Consider the following 27,208-nt stretch of genomic DNA (forward strand, 5'->3'; position numbering starts at 1 on the left):
CTTCAGTTTAATGTTTATATATATATATTTCACGTCATGTGCGCCTGTAATCAACTTTTCTGCAGCACGGCTTTGCTTTGAACCGGGAACCAATCGAAGCAGTGGTTCGCAGATTGAGGCAATGCTTCGACCTATTGCTTCGTTTATTCATTTTCTTTCGCTTAATTTTCCCCCGCTAAGACCCTAAAGAGCATACTTCTGTGAGTATTATTTACCTTTTCTATGTTAAACCGACTTGTTTTGGTCTTCTGAAACAGTTGATGTATTTTATAACTTAAAAACGGGAGCGATGCTAACACGTTGGCATGTCTATGGCATTTTCAATGTTAAAAGTTAGCATTAAGCAATTGCAGCTCTTATCACGTTTGGGTGCATTTGTTTTCAAATTGTAATATTTCTTAAATTTATTTTTGTTTATATATTAATAATCTAATGATTATTATATACAATGTTAGAGAAAGAGGCAAAAAGAACCTCAATAGAAACACAACAGAAAATATAAAAGCAACTAACAATGAACATACATACATACATAAATATATAAATGTTTCCTGTGAACACCTAGTGACTCTTACACCTCCACTTCATCCCTGTCTTATTTAATGACAGTTTGTTTCGGTCAAGCCATATTTTTAATGTGTTAATTTCTTCAGTGATTTTCTCCAGAACTATCTGCCAAACTCGAAAACTGCTGCATTGTAAGAGCAGAATACTACTGGAATGAATTTGAATAAGGAAAGTTTTTTTTTTTTTTTCTTCACTAAATGGATGCTGCACTCACTGCAGTTTATTTTCTGGAATAGTCCCAGATTGCATTTCAGAGCTTCTAGAATTGAAACATTTTCGTGCAGGTGGTGTTGGGGGGTAATTTTGGGTTTTGGGTCTTGGGCCACATGTAGAACGAATCAGTTTTTAAATTAAGCTTTCAGTTCGTATAGTGGCATCTACCTTTTTTTTTTTTTTTTTTTAAAAAAAGGTTACTTTATACTTTTATACTTTAAGTAGGTTTTGGAGCACATACTTTTTCACTTTTACTTGAGTAAAGAAGTCGAGTTGATACTTCAACTTTTACCAGAGTGTTTTTAAACTGCAGTATCTATACTTCTACTTAAGTAACAATTGTGTGTACTTTTGACACCACTGCCAACTGCGCATCTCCACCACCGAAGCTCATCCGCTACGCAGCTGCTGCAAGAGAACTCCACCGTCAGTGCTCATCAGCCCGCCAGCCCACTGTTGAGTGAACGCCAAACGTGGCCAAAGGCTGTAGCTGTAGAAAGCGGTACGGCTAGGGTTGGGTATCGAGAACCGGTTCCTTTCGGGTATCATTAAGAACTGATTAGATCCACCGACATCAATAACCTTTTTGCTTAATGATTCCCTTATCAAACCTTCAGAGTGGCTGTTTTTTTTTTTTTTTTGGTGGGGGGGGTGTTTGTCAGGAAAATGATCATTTCTCTACATTGATTACAGACCTGCTGCGGGTCTGTAATCAACTTTTCTGCAGCTCGGCTTTGTTTTGAACCTTGAACCAATCAAAGCAGTGATTCGCAGATCGAAGCAGTGCTCATGTCCATCGCTTTATCCTAATTTTTCCCCGCTAAAACCCTGAAGAGCATATGTCTGTGAGTAATATTTAATATTTTTATGTTAAACCGACCTGTTATGGTCTTCTGAAACAGTTGATAGATGTATTTTATAACTTAAAAACTGGACCAATGCTAACTCGTTAGCATGTCTGCAGCGTTTTCAATGTTAAAGTTAGCATTAAGCTGCTCGCATCTCAGCACATTTGTTGATTTTGTTGATTAGTTTTCTGTATAATTAATGGCTCCGCGTTCGTTGTCGTAAAATAGTCAAATGGTATTTTTTTTTTATTCATATATTAATAATAATAACAACAACAATAGTCTACATAATAGACAATAATAGTCAATAATAATAGACTAATAATGTTACAATACAATTTTAGAGAAAGAGACAAAAAGCTTCTAGAATTCAAACATTTTCGTGCGGGTGGTGTTATTTGGGGTTTCAGCTTTTTTTGTTTTTCACCATTTTCATCCCTGAATATGTCAATCGTGAGTCACTCCTCCGTTCTGTTCACACAGCTCCAAATGCTGTGCGGCTCTCTGTCGAGTCAAGTTAAAACGATAGAGTCCAGTCAGAATTAATAAATTTAAAGAGAAACACTGTTTAAATCAAATGACACCTCTTTACAAACAAACTGCAATCAGCAGCCGGCTGAGCTCAGCTCAGAGGTACAGAGAGACATTCATGCCAAAATGTCTGAAAGGAAAAACTACAGATTTTAATTAGTTTTATTTATGTCCAGAGATCAAGGATCCAGTCTACAATTTAAAATGTTGTTGACATAGAAAACCTGTAAAGCCTACTTTTAGTACACAGAAAATTCACAAGGGGTATCGATAAGGGAATCAGTAAGGAACCGGATCGATAAGCGGAATCGATAATGGCATCGATAGCAATAACATTTTATCAATACCCATCCCTAGGTATGGCCATGTCTGCTCTACTGCTCCCACTGCTGTCTGGATCAGTGAATTTCAGACTTGAAAACAGCATTCAGCACGTTGACTAGTTTCTTCGCTTCTTTAAATCCACTCATTTCTTCTTGCTGCTCAAATCCAACTCAGGCCATCCCTGCCTGGAAAGACCTCAATGACTACCCATTTTCCAAGTCTGTCTGGACAAGTTATCCTCCCCAATGAGAACAACATCTCCTACTTTAAGTGCTGTTGGAGTTGGGGTGTCCACCTTGTAAGCTGATTTCAATCCCATTCGATAGTCTCTGCGCCAGCTGTTCCAAATGCTGGTCAAAAGTCTCTGCCAGTATTTCCACCTTCTACTTAGCTGCCCACCGTTTGTTGTGAGTACCTGAGTTGGCAAAGGAACAGTCTTTGGTGGCATCGCCAGAGTAACTCAACTTGGTAGCGTCCACTTTCAAATGTTGTAGTCTGCTCAAAGCCTTGTAGGACGTCTGAGTCCTCTGGACTCTCTGCCTGCTTGTTTAATATGCCCAGGGACTCTACCTCCTAGAACGCATGTAACTGCTTCAGTCAAACTAATGTGCATGCAAGTGGTCTCTGTAACACTGGAGGTAGTCACTAGTCCTTGTAAGGCCCATCCAAAAATGCTTTCAACTGCCACCAGTGAATTGGTGACCTTTTGGACCTTCCCAGTGACTGCCTGCCAGTAGTAGTCTGCCCCATTAAGACCTGCAACTCTTGGTCATTAGCACCATCTGGTGGAAAGTCTGCAAGTTGCAGTCCTCTTTTCTTTTATCTCCTCTTGAATGGGCTCGTTTGGGACCTTTATCACAGCAGTACACACCTGAGGAGCCTCGACAGCTTCTGTCTCAAGTCTGTGTTCAGTGTTCCACATATTCTCAAGCTCAACTCTCACAACATTGCATTTCCCCGTTACAGGAGTAGTGGAACCAAAAACATGGAGGTTTAGCGTCTCTTGCCTTACAACTGTCAGTCCTAATGCTATAACAATGCTTCTGTGAAGGAACCTACACTGGCTGCCTCCATCTAACAAACAGCGAGTTATCTTTCTCTCTTTTGGCTCTACAGTCCATGTCTTAACAGTTTGAAGCAATACTGTGTTCTATTTGTCTTAACCTTTACAGGGTTTGTCACTGAAGACAACACGTGTATTTCCATTTCCATATTATTGATAGTATCAATATCTGGCTTAGCTTCAGATTGCTCACAAACTGACAAATGGTGTTTACGGTTGCATAAGCAACATAAAACCTTCACTCTGCAGTATTTTGCTGTCTGTTTTTGGCCTAAGCAGACATAACACCATCCAACTTTCCTCAGTTTATCCTTGCATGCGCTCACTCTATGTTCGGGATAGTTCTCTGGCTTGTGGTAACTTTAGTCACAATACACACACGTCCGGGGTACAGCGCTGGCTGTGTGCTAAGCGGTCACTGATAGGATGCTCCACTTTCTGGCTTTATCACAGGCGTAGGATGGCTTGTCCACATGCTTGTGTTGCATGTGAGGATCCTTCAGTGTGTGTGGCCTGGTCTGGTAAGCTGAAGCGCCCATTCTCTGCTTTGCAACTCATTCTGCAGAAACTGAATCAACTCTGGCACCTTCCATTTGTTGGTTGAGTTTGGTTGGTGAGTGTAGGCAAGTGCTATGTCCTCGGGAATGAGCTGTAGTAGCACTGGACACAGCAGGCAGCCGTACGTGTCACTCTGCACTCCAAAGGACTCCAAGCTACGTATCTGGATCTCACATTCGTCATATAAGTGACTCAAAGCTGCAACATCAGACGATCTTTCAACAGGTGTCAAGTTCAGTAGTTTGGACATATGGGCACTTATGACAATGTCCTTTCTCCCAAAGGGCCTCTGGAGTAACTCTATTGCAGAAATGATTTGTTTCCATGCTTTTGTGAGCACATTTTGATGTGGGAATATACATTTTCTGAACAACAATAATATTTTTCAAATTTCCTTTCAAGAATGAAGTTGCCCTTCCGATGTGTTGCACGAAACAGAGCTTTAGACGGACATGTATTGTTGCTTCATAGAAACAGAGTAGAAAGCACTTTTCTCATTAGCTCGTACAATTTTAACTTAACAGTTTTTTTTTAACAGTTTCAACTTTACATTTCACAACCTCAAACTCAGACTTTTCGTGAAAGATGTTTTATAAAAATATGTCCTTTTATTTTCCAGTAATCTATTTATCACTGTGGGCACAAAGAACTTAAAAGGAAAAACAGAATAAAGTCGAGTGTTTGATATTTGTGCAGGTAAAAGAAAAAAATATGTGCAGGTTATAAAAAGATGGATCATAACACCAAATATACACACATGAAAAAACATATGCAAAGAAAGGAGAGAGAGAGAGAGAGAACTGAACTGACAGTTCCAGAGAATTCTGCACAACAGACCAAATGCTTAATTGAAGAATCCTGCACAATTACTGCATCATTCAAATCTTCATGCAAATCAAATTTTAGCAAACTGGAAGAAGAAGAAATGCAATTAAAAAAATAATGACAAAGTGTAGAATATACATAAAATGATGTTGTGTGTTTGTTCCTTCAGGTGTGATGGAGTGTGATGAGCAGTTTGGAGCTTTAAGGCGTCCGTGTCCAGGGGCCCATCATCTGAAATAAATAAATAAAAAAACAGCTTCAGGTTTCAAACATCAACAGTGGTGTTAAATGTTTCTTTTGCACAGCTTCATATCAGTTCACGAGCAGGAAGAAGCTCAGACTGACCACCAGTTTGATTCATTTAATTTAAATTCAAACACTTTGACCAACACAAGTTATTTATAGTAATATACTTTTTTCTGTTCTGGTGTTCAGTGCTGCACAGTGAACACCAGGTGGCGCACTTTACCACATTGAACTACTGATTTAGTTTCACTTTTATTTTTCAAACGTAAACAAAACTACTACTAAAAAACAAACAAACAAAAAAACACTGTTTCATTCCCAAAATCTGCACAGTTAATCAGTTTTTGACCTTTGACATCACAGAAAATTAACATTTTTGTCGAAATTACATAAAAAATATTACAGGAGTAGTTTTATCATATAAATTCAATATGTGAACTTGTGAAAAAAAACAATGATTCAAATGTCTCATTTGCCTTGTTACTAGTTTTCAACTTGTGGGTTTGGACCCCTTAGATGGGCCTCAAATAAATTATTGTGACAGGAAACAATTTTTATATCTAATTCATCCTGAATTTTCTTTTTTTTTTTGTGAGCGATTGTTTTGTTTTATCTCTTCAGATTTGGAACAAAGATTCAGTGATATTATTTGAAAGGTTTAGAGATGGAAAATAAACATGAGTAGAAATGTTCATTAGAGGAGTTCACAGATACAAATTATAAAACACACCTGCATAAATCGTAACACAACAATGAATTTTCCTGAAGAAGAGACATATTTTGAAGGGGCCCCAATGACCTTTGACACAGACCTGAACATTCTGCATCTGAACACACAAAAACAATATTTCTGCTCTTATAATTAACTAAAAGAAGACAAAAACACACTTTCTCTTTCATTCACAACCTGTGTGGATCCGGTTTACCCAGATACAAGTGACGCGGGGCTCAGACTGAATTGTGATTGGCTCAGACGGAGGCCAAAGTCGGACTCTTCTCTGACTGTTTCCTTTGATCGTCGTCGGTTCTGCTGCGGATTCTGTTTGTTTAACTTCAAAATCCAAAACTCTCTTCGTCAGTCTGTCAAAGCTTCGTGTTAAAGCGAAAAATGAACATCTTATTTGTTCTGTTTCTCCTCGGAGCACAAAGAGCTGCAGCTGGTGAGTTTAAACAACATTTAGATTATTTTTAATAATAATGATGTCGACATTTTGTGTTTTAGGTTTGATTTATAAGATTTACTGGTCATTATTCTGTGTGTATTTTCAGGAGGTACAGTCACTTGCAGGGGCGTAGGCAGAAATCATAAAACGGGTGGGCCCAGAAAAAAATCAGACGGGCCCAACCTTTGGGGTTGTAGGTAAGGTGTAGGTATTATAATACACCGTTTGAAAAAGTGTGCCTCGTTTGGACATCGCAAGCAACGTTATCACTTAGCCTACAGCACTGGCAAAGTGAGCACACAGACGCAACACGTCAGACACAAGTACTCTTCATGGATAATGCAAGCTGCAGTGCAGCGCCACACACACACACACATTCAGTGCAAGTCTGGTAGCCTGCTTGGCTCGGCCTAAACCCAAAACGTCAATAGGTATTTAAATAAGGCATTGTTTCAAAAATGAATTCCAAGTTTAATGATGAACACATCTCAGCCAACTGCACAGATGCTGTGTGCACAGTTACACAGACGCAAAGTGTCAGACACAAGCCCATGGACAATGCAAGCAGCAACACAATGCTTAGTCATGTAAAGTCCTTTAAAATAAAAATTCAAAATATATCCGCAACATGAAAACAGGTTGGCTCAGCGGCCAAATTATGAAATTGATAAACAGTGGAAACCATGGCTCAGCGGCCAAATTAAAAACCATCACAACGGACACCAACGTGATTCGTGGCAGTTGCAATATAATATTAACAATTAGGCCTATTTAGAAGAAAAAAGTAATTAATGGTCTCACACTTACATTTGACGAATCCTTTTAATGTATGCTACAGCAGGAGACGACGGGGTTTTTTGTTGAACTCTCTTATTACGTCATCATAGTCCAATGATTCAGTCAGTTTTCTTTCAAGGGAGAGTGCATTCAGTCTGTGAGTCAACATGGATGTTCTGGTGGACATTTTTTATCCATTTAACAGTAGAAAACAGCCGTTCGACGGTGCATGTTGTTATTGGCATTGTGATGAGGGCCCGCAGAAGACTATTTATTTGAGGAAAAATGTGCTCCCTCGTTTATCGCGGGAGTTACGTTCAAAAATAATCAGCAATAAACGAAATCCGGCGAAGTAGTCAGCGTTAGTTTTTACAATTATTATAGATGTTTTAAGGCTGTAAAACCCCTCACTACACACTTTATACACTTTTCTCAAACAGGCATTAACATTTTCTCACTTTTCTCTCCTGTGTAAACACTCTCTTTTTTCTTCTGGGCGAGAAGATTATAAACAGACACACGCAGAACACAATGCGCAGCTCTCCCTTCGCTCACTGCCTCCAGAGGTACGGATGTGGGACCCGCAAAGAATCCAAGTCCTCTCTCGGTGGCCACGGAGCTCTGCGGCTGCGATCAACATCCAGATCAAAACAGCGAGTGTATCTCTGGACCTCTTGCCAGATTTGGCGCAATTCTGCACAGCAGACAGGAGGAGGTGGCCCGCTGCTGCATTTACCGAGCCCGCAGAAAGCGCATCGGAGGCAGTGAGAGCAGTCGCGGTGATGCCGACCAGTGCCGCGAACGGCCCGCCTGATAAGGACGCAGAACACAATGCGCCGTTAAAAAAAAAAAGCATGCAAAATTGCACTAAAACAATCCGCGAAACTTCGAGGCCGCGAAAGGTGAACTGCGTTATAGCGAGGGACCACTGTACTCTGAAAATGAATTAATAAAAATCACAAGATGAATCAGATTTTTTTTGACAAAATTTATTAATTGTTGCTCAGTGCTAATGCAATACCATATCATAGGAATACAATGAGGCAACAGGAGACAGTCGAGTGTTGACTCAGCCTTCTCATTGGATGGGACGGGCCTGGCTGACAAGTGGGCGGGCCCAGGCCCACCCTTAGCTACGTGTAAGGTAGCCCAGTTCTGGATCATTGCCGGTTCCCAATCACTGCTGTAGTTTTTGCGCCGCCGTTTCTAGTAATCAGTGCGAATAAGTTAATACTTGGTACCAATGGAAATACTGATGTTTTGTCTACAAACGATCACAAGCTCGACCGGATCCAGCCATCTTTGTGATCAGCAGAGGAATCAAAACATCCAGTCTCCGTGGTGTGCGCGCGTTTTCTGACTTACTCTTTCGTGCAAGTGTGAAAGTGATGATCTCTAAAACGTAGCAAAGGTGAGTCCGCCAATCAGTGTCATTGGTTCTAGAGTGGGAAAATACTTACTTACTTGTGTAGAAAATATCAGTGTGTTATGTCTTCCTGAAGCAGCAGCCTCGTGTCAGTACTTGTGAGACATGTGGACTTTGGGGGTCATCTCAACATCACAAATGGGCATGAATGTGGGGCTTTTACTTTTTAATTCGGGAGAAATCTCACCTCCACACTTCATTTTTTGCTCGTAAAAACGTATAACGGCGCCTTTTGAAACTAAGTAAATTCTCATTTAATAAGTATAATTTATATCATTTTGTGTTCAAAACACATTCTCGGGCACAGTGTGTATCATTCTGCATTAGAAGGGCTCCAGCCAGATGCCAGGAATGAACCCAAAGTGACACAGAGTGTCGTGATCCGGAACCGGCAAAAGTGATCCATTTCTGGTAAATGTTTGCGCCACACATAATGTGGCTTCACACTTTAAGCACTACTCCACCCAGACTTTTTCAGCTAAATAACATCCAAATACCCAATACAACAATACACAATTAAAGGGCATTCAGTTGCATTATGGCTCCATATAGCGGGACTTTATAAAAGGTGATCTGGAACTGGGCAACCGTCTGTACTTGTTAAAAAATACTGATGGTTGTATGTTTTATGAAGGATCGCCTTTATTTTTCTTCTTGCGTCACATATTTATGAAATTATTTTTACTTTATCTGAGGTGTTTTAAATGATTTAGACATTTTGTGTCCTTAAATATGAAGTTTTATTTCAAGGAACCAATTATTCACTATTTATTTTTGGGACGTTCTTACAAAATAAGAAAACTTTCTGCGTGTTTTTGTCTATTTTTTCCTGTATCAAGTTTATTGATCTGTCAAATATGAAATTATTCTTCCTCGATTTAGATCTGAGTTAAATCTTCATATTATCATCATGAAGTTTCTGATGTCTTAAATTTACTGCTTGTCACATTTTTTATTAAACATGACATTTATTTTCTTTGTTTCTTTTTTTAACAGTGACTCACACTCTGAAGTATTTCTACACCTCCTCCTCTGGAGTCACAAATCTTCCAGAGTTTGTGGCTGTCGGTTATGTTGATGATGTTTTAATAGTTCATTATGACAGTAACACCAAGAGAACAAAACCCAAACAGGACTGGATGGAAAAAATCACAACTGATGATCCTCAGTACTGGGAGACACAAACTGAGCTCAATAAGGGAAACCAGCAGGTCGAAAAAAACAACATTGAAACAGTAAAACGTCGCTTCAACCAAACTGGAGGTGAGTTTGTTTCACTTTTACTGACAGAATATTTTTTTCATTATGTAGCTGCAAAACACACACGCACACAAAACTGTGTGTGTGTGTGTGTGTGTGTGTGTGTGTGTGTGTGTGTGTGTGTGTGTGTGTGTGTGTGTGTGTGTGTGTTCTTAATATTCATCAATCTTCACTCATTAACACCTGAAACAAACAGATAAACTAAATTTTTTCTCTTTTTATCTGCAGAATCTCTCGTAGTTTCATTCAGTTTATTAATATTGTCCAGATTCCACTTGAGGAAAATATAAATGTTGAGTTTGTGAGTTTATGGAGGATCAATTTAAAATGTGAGATAAAGTCGTGAGCTGTAAATATTGATAATAATATATCTGAATTCTTGTCGTATTTAAAAATGTAAAGTGTGTGAAGCTCAGAGTAAAGTCACTAAACTGGACCACAAGTGTTCTAAGTGTCATTTGAAATCAAGGCAGGAAATCAGTGCTGTAAAGTGTGAATTCTTGATTTAGTTCTTGTAAAAATGCTCTTCATTCTGTCCTGAAAAGATCATGTTGTCCAAAGTCAGTTCATCAGGCTGCATGTTGCCAAATGTGAGTAAAATCAGTCATGTGAAGACACTCACTCACTCATTCACTGAGAAAAATATGAATCAATGAATCAAAAACTCCTGAATCCTCACTAAAGTCTCAGATAGAAAGTAGAAGTCCAGATTAGATGAAGTCTGCTGACCACAGCATGTTGCTTCATGCAGCAGGCAGCGTCAAACCAACATCTGTGTGCTGTGATTGGCTGATGGACAGACCAATCAGGACACACAGACGCCTCCTGGTCTCCATGAAGGTCCTACTGGTCTCCGTCTCATTGGACCAGTTGTAGTCAGACTCTGCTGAACATCACTGAGCAGGTGGAGTCCAGTGACTGATCCTGGACTCAAAGCGTCCTTCAGTGGAAGCTTCTAGAACAGCTTCAGGACGCTCTGCTTTGGTTCTGTGGTTCCTTCCTGGTCCTCTGGCTGCAGGGCTTCAGTGGACGTGATGTGAAGTCCAGGATCAGGTTTCATGTGCGTCTGATGGTCAGGACAGGTCTTCAGTGTGTGACAGTGACTGTGTCAGGACGTCACACTATTTGGTCCACTTTGTCCACGTGATGTTTGGCTGTGAGTGTCTTCAGTGGGGACAATCACAGCAGGAGATGTGGATCCTGTGATCTGGGGTCTGTGGATCAGTGTGTCTCTGTGGTCAAGATGTGAAATCAGCTGATAACAGCTGACTGTGCTGAGGTCTCACTCTGCTTCACTCACGTCTCTGTGTCTCTCTCAGGTGTCCACATTGTCCAGTGGATGTTCGGCTGTGAATGGGACGATGAGACTGGACACGTTAATGGTTATGAGCAGTATGGTTATGATGGAGAAGACTTCATATCACTGGACCTGAAGACGTTGACATGGATCGCTCCAAATCCACAGGCTGTCTTCACCAAACACAAGTGGGACAATAACGAAGCTTTACTGGCAGGATATAAACACTACTACACCCAGGAGTGTCCTGAGTGGCTGAAGAAGTACCTGAACTATGGGAGGAGCCAACTGCTGAGAACAGGTGGAATCACATGACCTGATGAGGTTTGATTGAAACACGGTTCATGAAGCTCTTCTGTGTCAGATTCACAGGAACATGTTTCTGAACATGAACCATCACGTAGAGACTCACTGTCCATCAAACTGTCCTCTTTTTATTTTCAATGTCCACACATTAGTTTTCTCTCTCTGTCTCATCTGTCTTCATCTCACTTATTTTTCTCTCCCTCCTCTTTTCTTTCTCTTCTATCTGTCTCTATTTTTCTGTCCATCTTGAATTCTTTTTCTCTTCATTTCACTTCTCCTCACTTCTGTCCATCTCTTTCTTCACCTTTGACCTCTTTTCTAACGTGAATGATAATATGAGCAAACGGTCAATAAAACGATAAAATGAAGCTCAAACGTTTCAAGAATTAACAGAAAACAACTGAAACAACTTTTATAATTAATTCATTCTGTAATTTAATAAGAAATAATGTCAAATTTTAATCTGTTTCAGCTTCTCAAATGTGAATGTTTCCTCTCTTGTTTCAGACAAACTGGTTTTTGATTTTAAACTGTTTCAATCTCGATATAATTTGAACTGGTTTTAAATTGGTGCAAACTGGATTATTTAAACTGGATTGAATTTAAGATATGTTTTTTTTTTTTTGGTTTGGTTTTTTTTTTTAACTGTTCTTTTGTTAATTTAAAAATGAAGCTGGATTCACACTGATGAAATTTGTTAAACTGGTTTTGACTTCTTTCTCAAAACCAATTAAATATGTTTGGATTCACATTATTATAGACAAAATGATTGATTAATTAATTAATTAATTAATCAAAAGTAAAAATCAAGATTTTTATGGGGTTTTTTTTTGTTTTTTTTTTGTACTTTTTTAGAATAAATAATCACAAGACATTAGTGACCGTTTTGTCAATATCGCAGAATTATCAGTAATATCTCTCTATTCTGTATCTCTCTCTCCAGACCTCCCCTCAGTGTTTCTCCTCCAGAAGTCTCCGTCCTCTCCAGTCTGCTGTCACGCTACAGGTTTCTATCCTGATAAAGCTGACATATTCTGGAGAAAAGAAGGACAGCAGCTTTTCGAGGACGTGGATCACGGAGAGCTGCTCCCCAACCACGACGGAACCTTCCAGATGAGTGTGGACCTGAACCTTTCATCAGTCAAACCTGAAGACTGGGAGAAGTACGAGTGTGTGTTTCAGCTGGCTGGTGTCAAACACGACATCATCACCAAACTGGACAAAGACGTCATCTGGACCAACCACGGTGAGACAACAGTCTCAGTTCATTTGCTTGAGAGTCAAACTGCTAAATGCATATTTACAGTCTCACTCAGTTCAAAGTCAGAGATGATCCTGTTTGATCTGGAACACTTATTCTCAGACTCAGACACACTTTTATTGTCACTTGACCCTTACAGGCTGAACGAAATGCAGTTTCTCCAGGTCTTGGTGTAGTTAACTGGGACAATTTTTTTATTTTTTTTTACCTAACCTATTGTATAAACTTTCCCTTACCAAAAAGTAGTATATGCAAGTATACTTCTAGTTTACTTTTTATATACTTATCAGTACTATTTTTTAGTAAGGGTTTGCAATATAAACTTTTGCAATGTACAATATGCGCACCCCTGTGGCCATAGAATATATATACAAGGCACAGGGTCGGCAGCAGCAGCATTAAGAAGTAGTATTAAGAGTATTAAGAAGGTGACAATGTGCATGTAGTACAACGTTCACAGTTTGGTGGTGGATGTTGAACTTTTCAACAGTCTGACAGCATTCGGGTAGAAGCTGTTTTTCAGTCTGGATGCTTTTGCCTGGATGCTGCACAGAGGGAAGGGGTGTGAACAGACTGTACGCAGGGTGGGTGGAGTCTCGGAGGATGCAGGTGGCTTTGTCTCTACATCTGGAGATGTAGGTAGATGTCCTCAATGGGTGGTAAGCTGCATCTGATGGTCCTCTGTGCAGACTTCACCACCCACTGCACCCGTCTATTTTGGTGGACAGCAGGAAACCAGTTCCTCACTAACTGGACGTGTTTGTCTAAAAATGGACAGATGGGACATGTTGATTCTGTGCATGTTTGAATTGTTGCTGCTGTTGTTTTTTGGACAGAGACGCCCAGTGACGTGCTCATCCCAGTCATTGTTACAGCGGTTCTTCTTGCACTTGTTCTGGCTGCAATCGTTGGATTCATAGTTTACAAGAAGAAGAAAGGTGAGCGAATAAAACAGATTTTCTCATTTCAGTTTCCAACACTTTGATTTAATTATTTTTCAGAGTTCATCTGATCAGTTTGTAATTTCTGTTTTAGTGACGTCACAGTCGTCTTCATATCATCTCTATTATTTTATGTCATTTCAGCATCAATAAAATAAAAACAAATATTTCTACAGCAATTTCAACTGTATCTGTCATCAGTATTTATACTCCGAGGTAACAGTACCCGTGAGTATGAAGACAGTAAGAACTACAGCAATCTGACATTTGACCCCAGTGACCTTCACCCTAATGATTGACCTCTGGTTGACCTTTGATAGGACAAACCTGGAATCCACCTCAATGTGCGACACATTTGGTCCCAGTCGGCTAAAAATGTAATTCCTTGACCTTTGACCAAATGATTTTTTAAAGGTCAGTTTCAGGATCAAACTTCACTGAAATATGAGGTTTGTTAGAAATCAGTGAAAGGACCTGGGAGGAGTCAGACATGACCTTTGACCCAATGATTGACCTCTGGAAAATTTGACCTCACTTGGGTAATTCCAGAACCCACCTGCATATGTGAGCCATGTTTGGTGCAAAGCGAAGTGAAAAACTTAATTTTGACCCTTGACCCCAATGACCTTGACCTTTTCCAAACCAACATTAAGGGGAATTTCTTTCAGTCTGTAGAAGAAACAATCTGACTTGTTGAACTGAAACTGACACTGAACTTGTCTTTTTGTTTCAGGAGCTAAATGTCCTCCGTCTCGTAAGTGCAGATTTTTTTTTATTCAGTTGTATTTTGTTGAAGGTTTGTAGTTGCAGATGTTTGCTGCTCTATTGGCTGTTTCTTAAAGGCTGTTCAGAATAAATGGACTGACTGTTTTTCTGATTTTACAGCTGACAGCAGCTCTGAGGCGTCACAGCACCTGAATCCAGACGCCACGAAAACATGAACACTGTGAGTCACTTTATATGGATTTAAAAACACGACTCAAACTCTGCAAATTTTACATTTTAAACAACAATCATCATCAAAATGTAAGGTGTAATTTGTTTGGTGGAAGAAAGAAAATTGCTTCAACTTCAGAATGGGGAAAAAGATTGTAAATGTTTTATTCACTTTATTTTCTTTAATTCGCATGATAATATTTATGAAGTCAAATCAAATGTGGTTCAGGTTTATTTATTTTTTCATTTGAGTGATTATGGGATTATTATGAGAGCTTTAGACTAAGAATTTTTCTCATAAGCATTTTGATGACTTATTTAATGAAATGTGGAGCAGCTAAATTGCGACAGTTTTTTTACTTCATTTTTTTTTTTTTTTTTTTTTTTCATTTTATGGTGTCGTAGGTTTTTGGATAAATGTCTCACTGGAATATGAGGAGACATCGTCGTGTTCTGTTCATCTGTAAACTTTTATAAACTATTATTGATGAGTACTATTTTAATAATTCATCCTAATTTTAGAATTAAAAAATAAATGATTTAATTTTCTGTATTGGAGCTTATTGAGTGAATATCTAAAAACAAACCAGTTTGAATATATATATATATATACTCAACAAAAATATAAACGCAACACTTTTGGTTTTGCTCCCATTTTGTATGAGATGAACTCAAAGATCTAAAACTTTTTCCACATACACAATATCACCATTTCCCTCAAATATTGTTCACAAACCAGTCGAAATCTGTGATAGTGAGCACTTCTCCTTTGCTGAGATAATCCATCCCACCTCACAGGTGTGCCATACCAAGATGCTGATTAGACACCATGATTAGTGCACAGGTGTGCCTTAGACTGCCCACAATAAAAGGCCACTCTGAAAGGTGCAGTTTTATCACACAGCACAATGCCACAGATGTCGCAAGATTTGAGGGAGCGTGCAATTGGCATGCTGACAGCAGGAATGTCAACCAGAGCTGTTGCTCGTGTATTGAATGTTCATTTCTCTACCATAGGCCTTCTCCAAAGTCGTTTCAGAGAATTTGGCAGTACATCCAACCAGCCTCACAACCGCAGACCACGTGTAACCACACCAGCCCAGGACCTCCACATCCAGCATGTTCACCTCCAAGATCGTCTGAGACCAGCCACTCGGACAGCTGCTGAAACAATCGGTTTGCATAACCAAAGAATTTCTGCACAAACTGTCAGAAACCATCTCAGGGAAGCTCATCTGCATGCTCGGCGTCCTCATCGGTGTCTCGACCTGACTCCAGTTCGTCGTCGTAACCGACTTGAGTGGGCAAATGCTCACATTCGCTGGCGTTTGGCACATTGGAGAGGTGTTCTCTTCACGGATGATGCGAAGGAGATGTGTTGCACTGCATGAGGCAAATGGTGGTCACACCAGATACTGACTGGTATCCCCCCCCCAATAAAACAAAACTGCACCTTTCAGAGTGGCCTTTTATTGTGGGCAGTCTAAGGCACACCTGTGCACTAATCATGGTGTCTAATCAGCATCTTGGTATGGCACACCTGTGAGGTGGGATGGATTATCTCAGCAAAGGAGAAGTGTTCACTATCACAGATTTAGACTGGTTTGTGAACAATATTTGAGGGAAATGGTGATATTGTGTATGTGGAAAAAGTTTTAGATCTTTAAGTTCATCTCATACAAAATGGGAGCAAAACCAAAAGTGTTGCGTTTATATTTTTGTTGAGTGTATATATGTATGTATGTATGTATATGTGTATATATATGTTTTTTGTTTCATATGTGGGTGCAGGTAAACAAGATGTGTCATTGTTGTCACTATTATCATCATAAAATGATACATTATTATGTTTGTGTTCAACAAATCAACAGTAAGAGCAATTCAATATTTTTGGTGATGGTTTGTGTTGCTGTTGAATTGAAATTAATATAAATGCAGTAATATAATATAAATTTCCACATAGACTCACATTATCACACAACCAATCTGCAGATTTTCTAGTTGTGCAAATATTCTTTATTGTTTTGTTTTTTTTCTTTACCATCTTGTTGATTGAAGCTTTTCAGTATAAAGAATTTTTATTCATGTTTTAAACACTGTATGTCATATTGAGATGTTTTGATCAAGGATGTTTAATAATTACATGGTGAAAGAAAATCCTCTATACCACTTCATCATGAAGCTGTATAACTGGTGATACAAAATGCAAAACATGCACTGTGCACAATTTCTCCAATCACAGCCACAGAAGCCTGTAACTTCTTTTGGGTTGTCTGGGTGTCTTGGTGGCTTTCCTCACTCTACTTCTTACACACTCACTCAGTTTTTGAGAACTGTCTACTCCACACAGATTTACCATAGAGTGCCATACTGTTTGTACTTCTTCATAACTGATGTAAATAAAGTTCCAGACATTTCAGTGACTTGGAAATGTTCATGTGTAGCGGCTGCACTCTGCGTTGTGTTGTTATGACTCCGCCCATTCGCTCCCCTTGGGATGCGAACGTACGAGCTCCGGCATGGGAGTCGGACTCTCTAACCAGAAGGCTAAAACCCAGGGCTCTGGCTTCGTGACCAGAGAATCCTTTTGAGCTGTTGGGAGTGAGGTTTACTAACTACATCTGCACAGCGACACCTGCTGGCCTCCGTTACACATGTATCCATCCCCTGACTTGTCTGAAGAAAACTGGCAATTAAACTGATTTACAAGTATTATATCAAAGGGGCTGACTATTTATGCAACCCATTATCTTAGCTTTTATATTTTTAATTAAATGAAGTTAGTGAAGTTGAGATTTACTTTCAGTTTGAGGCAAAGGAAGATAATTTTAGAAATTTTATATTGAGAAGCCTGATTTACTTTTTGTATTTTAAATGCCATAAACAAATTAAAATGTGTAACTTAACCAAGGGGCTGAAAACTTTTGCAACCCACTGTACGTAGACGCCGCATGGACTGCCGCTGCCTGTTGGAGCTGACGTATCAGTGTGGCTGCCATCTTAGATGGCTCCCTATTGCTTTTATTTGTACTGCGGAAGGTGTATCCCCAAATACAGTAATCCGTAACTCCCCTGATTTTTACCTGATTTTCGCACGGTTTGGTTTATTAATAACAGCAGAGATTCAGTAAAAGTACAGGATGCGGTCACATTAAAAATGCGTTCTTTCATGCTGAAAGACTTTGTCTTATGCTCTTTAACAAAGACATATGGTATGGCATATAGATAAATGAATTAATTTTATAATTTAGTAAATAAACAAGTTTGGATTGTTCATTTGAATTTGCTCACCAGGTTTTGCTACAAAGATGAACTTTATTTTTCAAGGCCAGGAAAAGAAACAATATAATTCCAGGTCATTCCAGGGTCTTAAACTACCTTCTTTGGCTTGCAACTGGGGCTGGAGAACTAAAACCTTTGAAAAAAAGATTTGTTTTGCACAGCTTCTTGTGTGTTCTGGCATTCTGTAACACCAGTGTAGTTAATTTTGAGATGTGTTATTTCACAGCCTTACTTTGTGAAATACAGACACCACAACACACACACATTGCCTCAATTCGGATGATGGACTGTCTTAGTGTACATAAACAATCAAATGTAATGTGTGCCATTATTACAGTCAACAAGTAATAATTGTGGATTAATTGCTGTATTTTTGTCTGAGGTGATTGGGTGTGAAGATAATTTCATTGTACTTCTATCAATTTATCTACAAATGACAGAAGCATGAAATGATGGTTCTCAATTCCAAATTGGGTTTCTGTAATGTGCTCCCCAAGTAAGAACACATCCTCTGAAGGACACACTGACACCTTGTTCTCTGTGTGTTTTGGTGAATCGCGTTCTGCTGCTCTGACCACCTTCACTGGTCCCTCTGAGGGGATCATCAGCCCAGATGGAAACAGCTAATGAGAGAGAGAACCAGTTCCTGCTGTATTAACATTACAGGTAAGTACCATTTGTTATGATGACATAATATTACAAATGGTAAAATAATCAAAATTATTGTTCAGTCTTACTTGTGAAAGGTAATCCCACTCTGGTTTCTATACTGCACCGGTTATTGCATCCTTAAGCAGCACAAAATAACGGCCTATTTGCTCACTCTCCATTAACTCCGGTTGACTTTGGTGCCAGCCGATTGTGAAGAGACCCATCCAATATGGCGGCGACGCTGCATTACATTTCAGCAAGTCATGAGGTCGCCTCGTCTGACAACCTGGGGCCTGTACAACGAAGCGGGGTTACTGGCTTATCAGGGTAACTTCGGGAGTAAGTTGATGATGTGTGGAGTAACTTCCCGGTTAACCCATACTACGAAAGGTGGATAGGTTTTGATCGAGGTATGCTGCCATGGCAATTTATGCTGTGTGCCAAACCTGATCCGAGCAGGTTATGTTCTCGGTTAGCTTGAGGTTTTCGCTTAACCACTCCCTTTATAAGTACCATCCATCCACCTTCAATCACTCCGAAGACAATGCCGGCCTACCTGGATGATCCGTTTGATATTGGGGCACAAATTGTGAGGGGATCTCTTCGCAGGGCGAGGGTTTTTAAAGACCGCCAGAATCCGCTGACATACCTGGAAGATATTCTCTATGAAAGATATAGATCCTTAGCCGAGGGAATTCGTCATCTTTGTCAGCTGATCGGGCCAGAAGTCTGTAACATCACCCATCGTACACTGTAAAAAAAGACTTGTTTTTACAGGAAAACACTGGCAGCTGTGGTTACCAGGGAATTCCTGTAAAAGATACAGCAGTTAAATGTACAAAAAAGAGAGCTCTTGTTTGTAGATTTAACAGTTCTTTTAATGTGAGTCAGCCGTGGTTCATTACTGTAAATCCATATACATATTATGTCTGTAATGTTATCTAACCACAGCTGCCAGCGTTTTCCTGTACAAAAAAGTCATTTTTCACAGTGTAGCAATGCCCTGACGATCGAGCAGATAATGTGCCTTGTGCCTGTTTTGCCAGTGGACAATTTATGTATTCCATCGGTGATGCTGAACATCTGAGCAAGAATACTGTATGTCGTATGATTCGCAAGGTAGTACTTGCTCTATCTAAACTGTTGGATGCATTTGTTGTTTTCCCTGGCCATTTATCCGCAATGCAAATCAAAGAAGGGTTGTATGCAATCGCGGGTAATTACTAATATCAAAATAGGTTTAATGCATGTCCATTAATTAGGCGAAGTGGGGCTTATCAAGCTATGAATATAAACCTACCATTCTGAAGGATGTTTATATTTCATCTTCACCTGCTGCCAGGTGCGTTTGGCACTGCTATTGCATCTGAAATATTGACAGGATTAGGAATAGCAATCATACAGTCAAGGTAGCCTATTTAGGAAACATTAAATTAACCTAACATTTATTAGTAGGCCTATGCCCACTTCTGAATCGTGTTGCATCTGGGTGTAATTAATGACAGAAGGTCATTTTTTTACACATATTAGACATTCCACAGGTTAATCATCTGTAACAGATTTGGGGAACAATTGACTTGTACATACACATTTACCCGATCAGCAATACGTTGCCAACAAGCCTGTCTTGCTTTATTGGCAGAAGATGTGTTCGATTTCCCCCTTAACATTAATTTAAATTCCTCGTAGCTCTGCATAATAATCGTGCATTCTTCTTCAGTAAAGTAAGGTGACCGCGCCATCATTGAAAAATGGTGACGTGTGCTGCAACCTGCCCCTTTTATGTGAACGCGCACAAACTCCAATTAGCTTAACACAGGTTCAACAAATCAACATCTTATTCAGCGTCGTACAACCCCTGGCAAAAATTATGGAATCACCGAACTCGGAGGATGTTCATTCAGTTGTTTAATTTTGTAGAAAAAAGCAGATCACAGACATGACACAAAACTAAAGTCATTTCAAATGGCAACTTTCTGGCTTTAAGAAACACTATAAGAAATCAGGAAAAATAATTGTGGCAGTCAGTAACGGTTACTTTTTTAGACCAAGCAGAGGGAAAAAAAAATATGGACTCACTCAATTCTGAGGAATAAATTATGGAATCACCGTGTAATTTTTCATCCCCAAAACTAACACCTGCGTCAAATCAGATCTGCTCGTTAGTCTGCATCTAAAAAGGAGTGATCACACCTTGGATAGCTGTTGCACCAAGTGGACTGACATGAATCATGGCTCCAACACGAGAGACGTCAATTGAAACAAAGGAGAGGGTTATCAAACTCTTAAAAGAGGGTAAATCATCACGCAATGTTGCAAAAGATGTTGGTTGTTCACAGTCAGCTGTGTCTAAACTCTTTACCAAATACAAACAACATGGGAAGGTTGTTAAAGGCAAACATACTGGTAGACCAAGGAAGACATCAAAGCGTCAAGACAGAAAACTTAAAGCAAAATGTCTCAAAAATCAAAAATGCACAACAAAACAAATGAGGAACAAATGGGAGGAAACTGGAATCAACGTCTGTGACCGAACTGTAAGAAACCGCCTAAAGGAAATGGGATTTACATACAGAAAAGCTAAATGAAAGCCATCATCACAGAAGAAAACAAGGTTACATTGGGCTAAGGAAAAGCAATCGTGGACTGTGGATGACTGGATGAAAGTCATATTCAGTGATGAATCTCGAATCTGCATTGGGCAAGGTGAATATGCTGGAACTTTTTTTTGGTGCCGTTCCAATGAGATTTATAAAGATGACTGCCTGAAGAGAACATGTAAATTTCCACAGTCATTGATGATATGGGGCTGCATGTCAGGTAAAGGCACTGGGGAGATGGCTGTCATTACATCATCAATAAATGCACAAGTTTACGTTGATATTTTGGACACTTTTCTTATCCCATCAATTGAAAGGATGTTTGGGGATGATGAAATCATGTTTCAAGATGATAATGCATCTTGCCATAGAGCAAAAACTGTGAAAACATTCCTTGCAAAAAGACATATAGGGTCAATGTCATGGCCTGCAAATAGTCCTGATCTTAATCCAATTGAAAATCTTTGGTGGAAGTTGAAGAAAATGGTCCATGACAAGGCTCCAACCTGCAAAGCTGATCTGGCAACAGCAATCAGAGAAAGTTGGAGCCAGATTGATGAAGAGTACTACATTAAGTCCATGCCTCAGAGACTGCAAGCTGTTATAAAAGCCAGAGGTGGTGCAACAAAATACTAGTGATGTGTTGGAGCGTTCTTTTGTTTTTCATGATTCCATAATTTATTCCTCAGAATTGAGTGATTCCATATTTTTTTCCCTCTGTTTGGTCTAAAAAAGTAACCGTTACTGACTGCCACAATGTTTTTTTCCTGATTTCTTATAGTGTTTCTTAAAGCCAGAAAGTTGCCATTTGAAATGACTTTAGTTTTGTGTCATGTCTGTGATCTGCTTTTTTTTCTACAAAATTAAACAACTGACTGAACATCCTCCGAGGCCGGTGATTCCATAATTTTTGCCAGGGGTTGTAGTAGTACCGATTAACACCACTTGAGAAAACCAGGTTTTGTCAACCCCGGTTTAAGAGGTTGACCCTGGGTTACATCTGAGTAAATTCTGACAACAATTCTGTTCTGACAAGATGCAGTGTTGTAATGAAACAAAGTACAAATACTTTGTTACTGTGCTTAAGTAGAATTTTGACGTATCTGTACTTTACTTCATTATTTACATTTCTGGCAACTTTCACTTTTGCTCCACAACATTTCCCCAGTAAAATGTATACTTTTACTCCAATACATTTCTCTTAAACATCTTTGTTACTACAATATAAAAAGCAGAAGAAATTTGATTGGGCAATGCAAAGGTGAAAGTATAAGCCGGAGCGCAGCGTCCTTCACCCTGCAGCAACCAGCAGTGGCGGTCTTAGAGTGATTGACTCCCCAGGCGAAACCCCCTGCGTGCCCCCCCCGCACACACTAACGTGGCCACCACCTCCGCCCCAGCACCCATGAAAACACTAACTTCGTCCAGAACACCCACAATCCCACAAATGAACTCACAACAGCTATTTTCAAGAACAAATTTCCGGTTTTAATGACTACTGCAATAACAAACACAAAGAAATTGGCACAGTCTAATGTGTCATCATCCATGGACTTATCTGCAATGATCATCTCAAAAGTTTGCAGGAGGCATCATAATTGTTTGCCACAGTGTTCACTATCCGTGATGTAAAATTCCTTCGAGTAGGAGCATTTCTGGGCAACCTTGAGCAGCCTGCAGACTCAAGAAAAGACATCCTCTTTGTGGATTTTGAGAAAAATGTGGCAAACCCAGAGAGTGATGCAAAAAATATTCTGCACTCAGATAAGCATTTAGCCCCCTGAGACAGAACCAGATTCAGTCTGTGAGCATAGCAATGCACAAACATTGCACTGGGGGCTATTGCTTTAACTTTGAGCTGCAAACCATTGAGAGCCGAAGCCATGACAGCAGCCATGGCTTCTTCGTAAGGAAGATTATCAAATGGCTTCGCCAAAATCTGGTCCACAACATTCAAATTGTCTCCCATTATGTGCAGCTTGCTACCTAGCTAGCTCGCTAGCTGGGACTGGCGCAAGGCTAGTGTGAAGTGTGTCCGCCTGTGAGTGCTTTGTGACGGTGAAGGAACACCCGCTGCTCAGTAGGGACAGAAACTGCGATAGAAGTCAGAAAGAGTGATAGAAATCAGTCTCCAAACACAAGCAGCTACAAAAAAAAAAAAAACACCAGAAATAGAAGCTTGATTTGTCGCTAGTCGTTTTTAACAAAGAAAATGCTGCTAAGAGGATTAGGAAAGTCTACGGTTCAACCCAGAACAGAATGAAAATTAAAAAATGCTCCCACGGATGTTTACACCAAAAGATCGCTGATTCGCTTATGTCGCTAACAATCAAAAAGGGATTCAGCCTCAGACAGATTATCCAATCATCATGCAGAAGCTGAGCGTCCAGGCCAGCCAATGCCAGCCCACTGCCCCATAGACCCCCAGAGACGCTGAGCGTCCGATGGGCAGGACAAAGCCCAACATTTATCCAATGACTCGTCTCGTTTCGAGGCACTCTTTGCTTCGCTATTGAACTCTGTGAACTCTGTCCACACTGTTTAAAGCACCGTGAAGCTGCGGGTTTGAGTGAGAGGAAAGCCACCATGGGATGGGGGAGGGGGAAGGTGGGTTCGCCGCTCTGCCATAACGTAACCACGACCAATATTTACACAAATATTTTGTGTAAATATTTGCACATTTTGAAATAGATGCCTGCAACACGTTTCAAAAAAGCTGGGACAGTGGTGTGTTTACCACTGTGTTACATCACCTTTCCTTCTAACAACACTCATTAAGCATTTGGGAACTGAGGAAACTAATTGTTGAAGCTTTGTAGGTGGAATTCTTTCCCATTCTTGCTTGATGTACAACTTCAGTTGTTCAACAGTCCGGGGTCTCCATTGTCATATTTTGCACTTCATAATGCGCCACAGATTTTCAATGGGTGACAGGTCTGTACTGCAGGCAGGCCAGTCTAGTACCCGCACTCTTTTACTACGAAGCCACACTGTTGTAACACGTGCAGAATGTGGCTTGGCATTGACTTACTTAAATAAGCAGGGACGTCCCTGAAAGACATTGCTTGGATGGCAGCATGTGTTGTACCTTTCAGCATTGATGGTGCCATCATAGATGTGTAAGTTGCCCATGCCATGGCCACTAACACACCCCCATACCATCACAGATGCTGGCTTTTGAACTTTGCGCTGGTAACAATCTGGATGGTCTTTTTTCTCTTTTGTCCAGAGGACACAACGTCCATGATTTCCAAAAACAATTTGAAATGTGAACTCATCAGACCACAGCACACTTTTCCATTTTGCGTCTGTCCATTTCAAATAAACTCGGGCCCAGAGAAGGCGGCGGTGTTTCTGGATGTTGTTGATGTATGGCTTTCGCTTTGCATGGTAGAGTTTTAACTTGCAATTGTAGATGTAGCGACAAACTGTGTTAACTGACAATTGTTTTCTGAAGTGTTCCTGAACCCACGTGGTAAGATCCATTACACAATGATGTCGGTTTTTAATGCAGTGCTGCCTGCAGTGTTGGTTTTTGGCCTTGCTGCTTACATGTAGAAAGTTCTCCAGATTCTCTGAATCTTCTGATTATATTATGGACTGTAGACCCACTGTGGAATCCCTAAATTCCTTGCAATTGAACATTGAGAAACATTGTTCTTAAACTGTTCGACTATTTTTTCACGCAGTTGTTCACAAAGTGGTAATCCTCGCCCCATCTTTCCTTGTGAACGGCTGATTCTTTTGGGGATGCTCCTTTAAGACCCAGTCATGACACTCACCTGTTTCCAATTAACCTGTTCACCTGTGGAATGTTCCAAACAGGTGTTCTTTGAGCATTCATCAAATTTCCCAGTCATTTGTTGCCTCTGTCCCAGCTTTTTTGAAATGTGTTGCAGGCATCCATTTCAAAATGAGCAAATATTTGAACAAAAACAAAAAAGTCTATCAGTTTGGACATTAAATATCTTGTCTTTGTGATGTATTCAATTGAATATAGGTTGAAGAGGATTTGCAAATCATTGTATTCTGTTTTAATTTACATTTCACACAACGTCCCAACTTCATTGGAATTGAGGTTGTATGTATATAATGTCTATGGGTTCAAGCCTCAAGCTGAGGGCTTTAGAGATCTCAACAAACAGGTGTGTTGAGCATAGGGGGCGTGTCCAAACGAAGCCTGTGTGGGATCACGTGACTGAAGTCAAACGAGGCCTGTTTCTGAGAAATCACGTGACTGTTAGCTTTTGTATCAGGTGTCTGTTTGGATCGCCACTTTTCCTGCTTTAAACTCTGACATTTGAATTGACAGCAGCTTTATAGAAGTGAACATTTTGAATCAATTCCTCAATTAAATAAAATGAATTTTGATATTTTTAACCTCACAAAGAAATAAACATGTTCTTGTGGAGAGAAAGTAAACACTTAATCAGTGGAATAAAATCCTCTTTCATTGTTGAATGTAAAGTGTCTGTTGGACCTGAAGGAGCTCTGATATGTTCATTGTTACTATGAGGTGTGACTGGACATGATGTTGAAAAATTATTGTATAGTTCAAAAAAGTAATTCTATCCCTTCAAACACATACAGACATTCACAATAAATATTTCAAAACAAAATGAAAAACACTGCCAGATTTTTATTTCAGAAACACACACAGTCGGTGGAGAACAGGCGAGCAGACAGATGCATCAAAATATCAACCACACAGTACAGACCAGGTCCCTGAACGCAACACAGTCATTATCTCATCTGCAGGGAAATAATTCTCTTTGTCTGATGTCATCGGTTACATCACGAAAAAGAAAATTTGTCTGTTCTTTGTTGTTGAGTGTGTGTTATCCATAAACAATATCTGTGACAGTGTATTAGAGTGTTAAATCAAGTTGATCAGGACTAACAGAGCTCTTGTACAATATGCCAGAGTTGATTTAACACCATTTGAATGGGGCCATATAAATACTCATGACAGTGGACTCGGATGTTTATGACATAAAACACACAAAAACAGCAAACGCTTTGTCATTTGCATGGACAATGATTTTCCACGTTGCCAGATCTGCATTATTTCCTCAGTATTTGGCTGCTGAGCCCACAGTGTCTCCATGTCTGAACTTGAAGGTCAGGGGGGTCGTCCCATGGTTCAGGTCCAGACACACCCCTCCTCTTGGACGCAGGACTTCAGGAACCCTGATGGCTGAAAAGAAAACTAACATAAGACATGCGTAATGGCACCGCACAGGGAAGAGAAAATAATAGTGTTCATATTACAACCAAACATTATCTGGCACCAACTCGAGACAGCAAAAATAAAGGAAGAATATGACATTTGATCAACAAATACACGTCACACAGTGAGAACAAGAGACGCATAAAATGAAAGAAACGCATCTGATGCTTCCAACTCAGCAGCTTCAGCTCAGAAGATGCAGAATATAATTTTACTGCTCAAACTAATAATGTACTCATCTGCAACCAGCGGGACAGAAAACTCCTGGATTTTGGTCCCAAAGCTAGTGATTTGTTGGGTCGAGGCTTAAAACCACTGACATTAAAAAGAGCCATCCTCTATTAAAGCACACTAAATACAGCCAAAAATATTCTATTTAAAGTCAAAAGAGACGACTGTTGGTGTAATGTTTTATAAATTATGCTTCTGGTGTTTGTGGGTTCATGGTGAACTTGCACAGCTCTTGTGTAACCGACACAGAGCTAATCGACCAAATTCAGAACCGCGGAACTGACAGCTCGGGATAAATCGTATTCGGTTTAACTCTTATACCCCATCACACATAACTGGAATCACGCAGAGTGCCGTCGGAGTTATGAATCGGCGCACATCCGAAAAGTTCTGACAGCCATCTGCGGAAGTCCACACAGTTGGTCAAAATCGGCCGGCGTCCCCGAGTGTGACACACATGGTCATAATTCTCCGGGCGCCATCAAGATGGGACACCTATCCGACAGCGGTCCATGTGCAATCTGAGGACCATCTAACCACAGTTCAGTGCATACGAGAGATCCTCGAGATGAATCTGGCACCGTATGTCTGCTGGTAGGACCTGCAGTGCCACGTATAATAATGCCCACCACCACCACCACCCCCCACACACCTCCCCCTCCAACCAGTTCA

The 27,208-nt window shown here is 40.0% G+C and overlaps 2 protein-coding genes across 3 annotated transcripts in view; both read left to right on the forward strand.

Moving 5' to 3' along the window:
• Positions 1-6,158: 6,158 nt before the first annotated feature.
• On the forward strand, positions 6,159-27,149 carry LOC117502494 (class I histocompatibility antigen, F10 alpha chain-like). 2 transcript variants are annotated; one of them, XM_034161551.1, is made up of 8 exons: positions 6,159-6,335; positions 9,538-9,804; positions 11,121-11,399; positions 12,348-12,650; positions 13,502-13,603; positions 14,340-14,360; positions 14,492-14,552; positions 14,948-14,983. In XM_034161551.1, the coding sequence occupies exons 1-7, from the start codon at positions 6,284-6,286 to the stop codon at positions 14,545-14,547; spliced, it is 1,080 nt and encodes a 359-aa protein (XP_034017442.1). In that variant the 5' UTR covers positions 6,159-6,283; the 3' UTR covers positions 14,548-14,552; positions 14,948-14,983. The 2 variants fall into 2 exon arrangements, with proteins under 2 accessions (XP_034017442.1, XP_034017443.1); XM_034161552.1 differs by lacking the exons at positions 14,340-14,360; positions 14,492-14,552; positions 14,948-14,983 and adding an exon at positions 27,096-27,149 and having other exon boundaries at positions 13,502-13,515.
• tatdn1 (TatD DNase domain containing 1) overlaps positions 17,323-27,208 on the forward strand; it is a 31,954-nt gene continuing 22,068 nt past the window's right edge. The window contains exon 1 of the mRNA XM_034161554.1: positions 17,323-18,490. Coding sequence (XP_034017445.1) covers positions 18,451-18,490 — 40 coding nt within the window. The 5' untranslated portion in view covers positions 17,323-18,450. The remainder of the gene's footprint in view (positions 18,491-27,208) is intronic.

Source organism: Thalassophryne amazonica, chromosome 20, assembly GCF_902500255.1.
Source record: "Thalassophryne amazonica chromosome 20, fThaAma1.1, whole genome shotgun sequence".
Taxonomy (NCBI): domain Eukaryota; kingdom Metazoa; phylum Chordata; class Actinopteri; order Batrachoidiformes; family Batrachoididae; genus Thalassophryne; species Thalassophryne amazonica.

Coding starts and splice junctions, on each gene's coding strand:
- LOC117502494 (XM_034161551.1), top strand. CDS start 6,284: ATGAACATCTTATTTGTTCTGTTTCTCCTCGGAGCACAAAGAGCTGCA. Junction 11,400..12,347: donor GAGCCAACTGCTGAGAACAG/GTGGAATCACAT, acceptor CTCTCTCTCCAG/ACCTCCCCTCAGTGTTTCTC. Junction 14,361..14,491: donor AGCTAAATGTCCTCCGTCTC/GTAAGTGCAGAT, acceptor CTGATTTTACAG/CTGACAGCAGCTCTGAGGCG.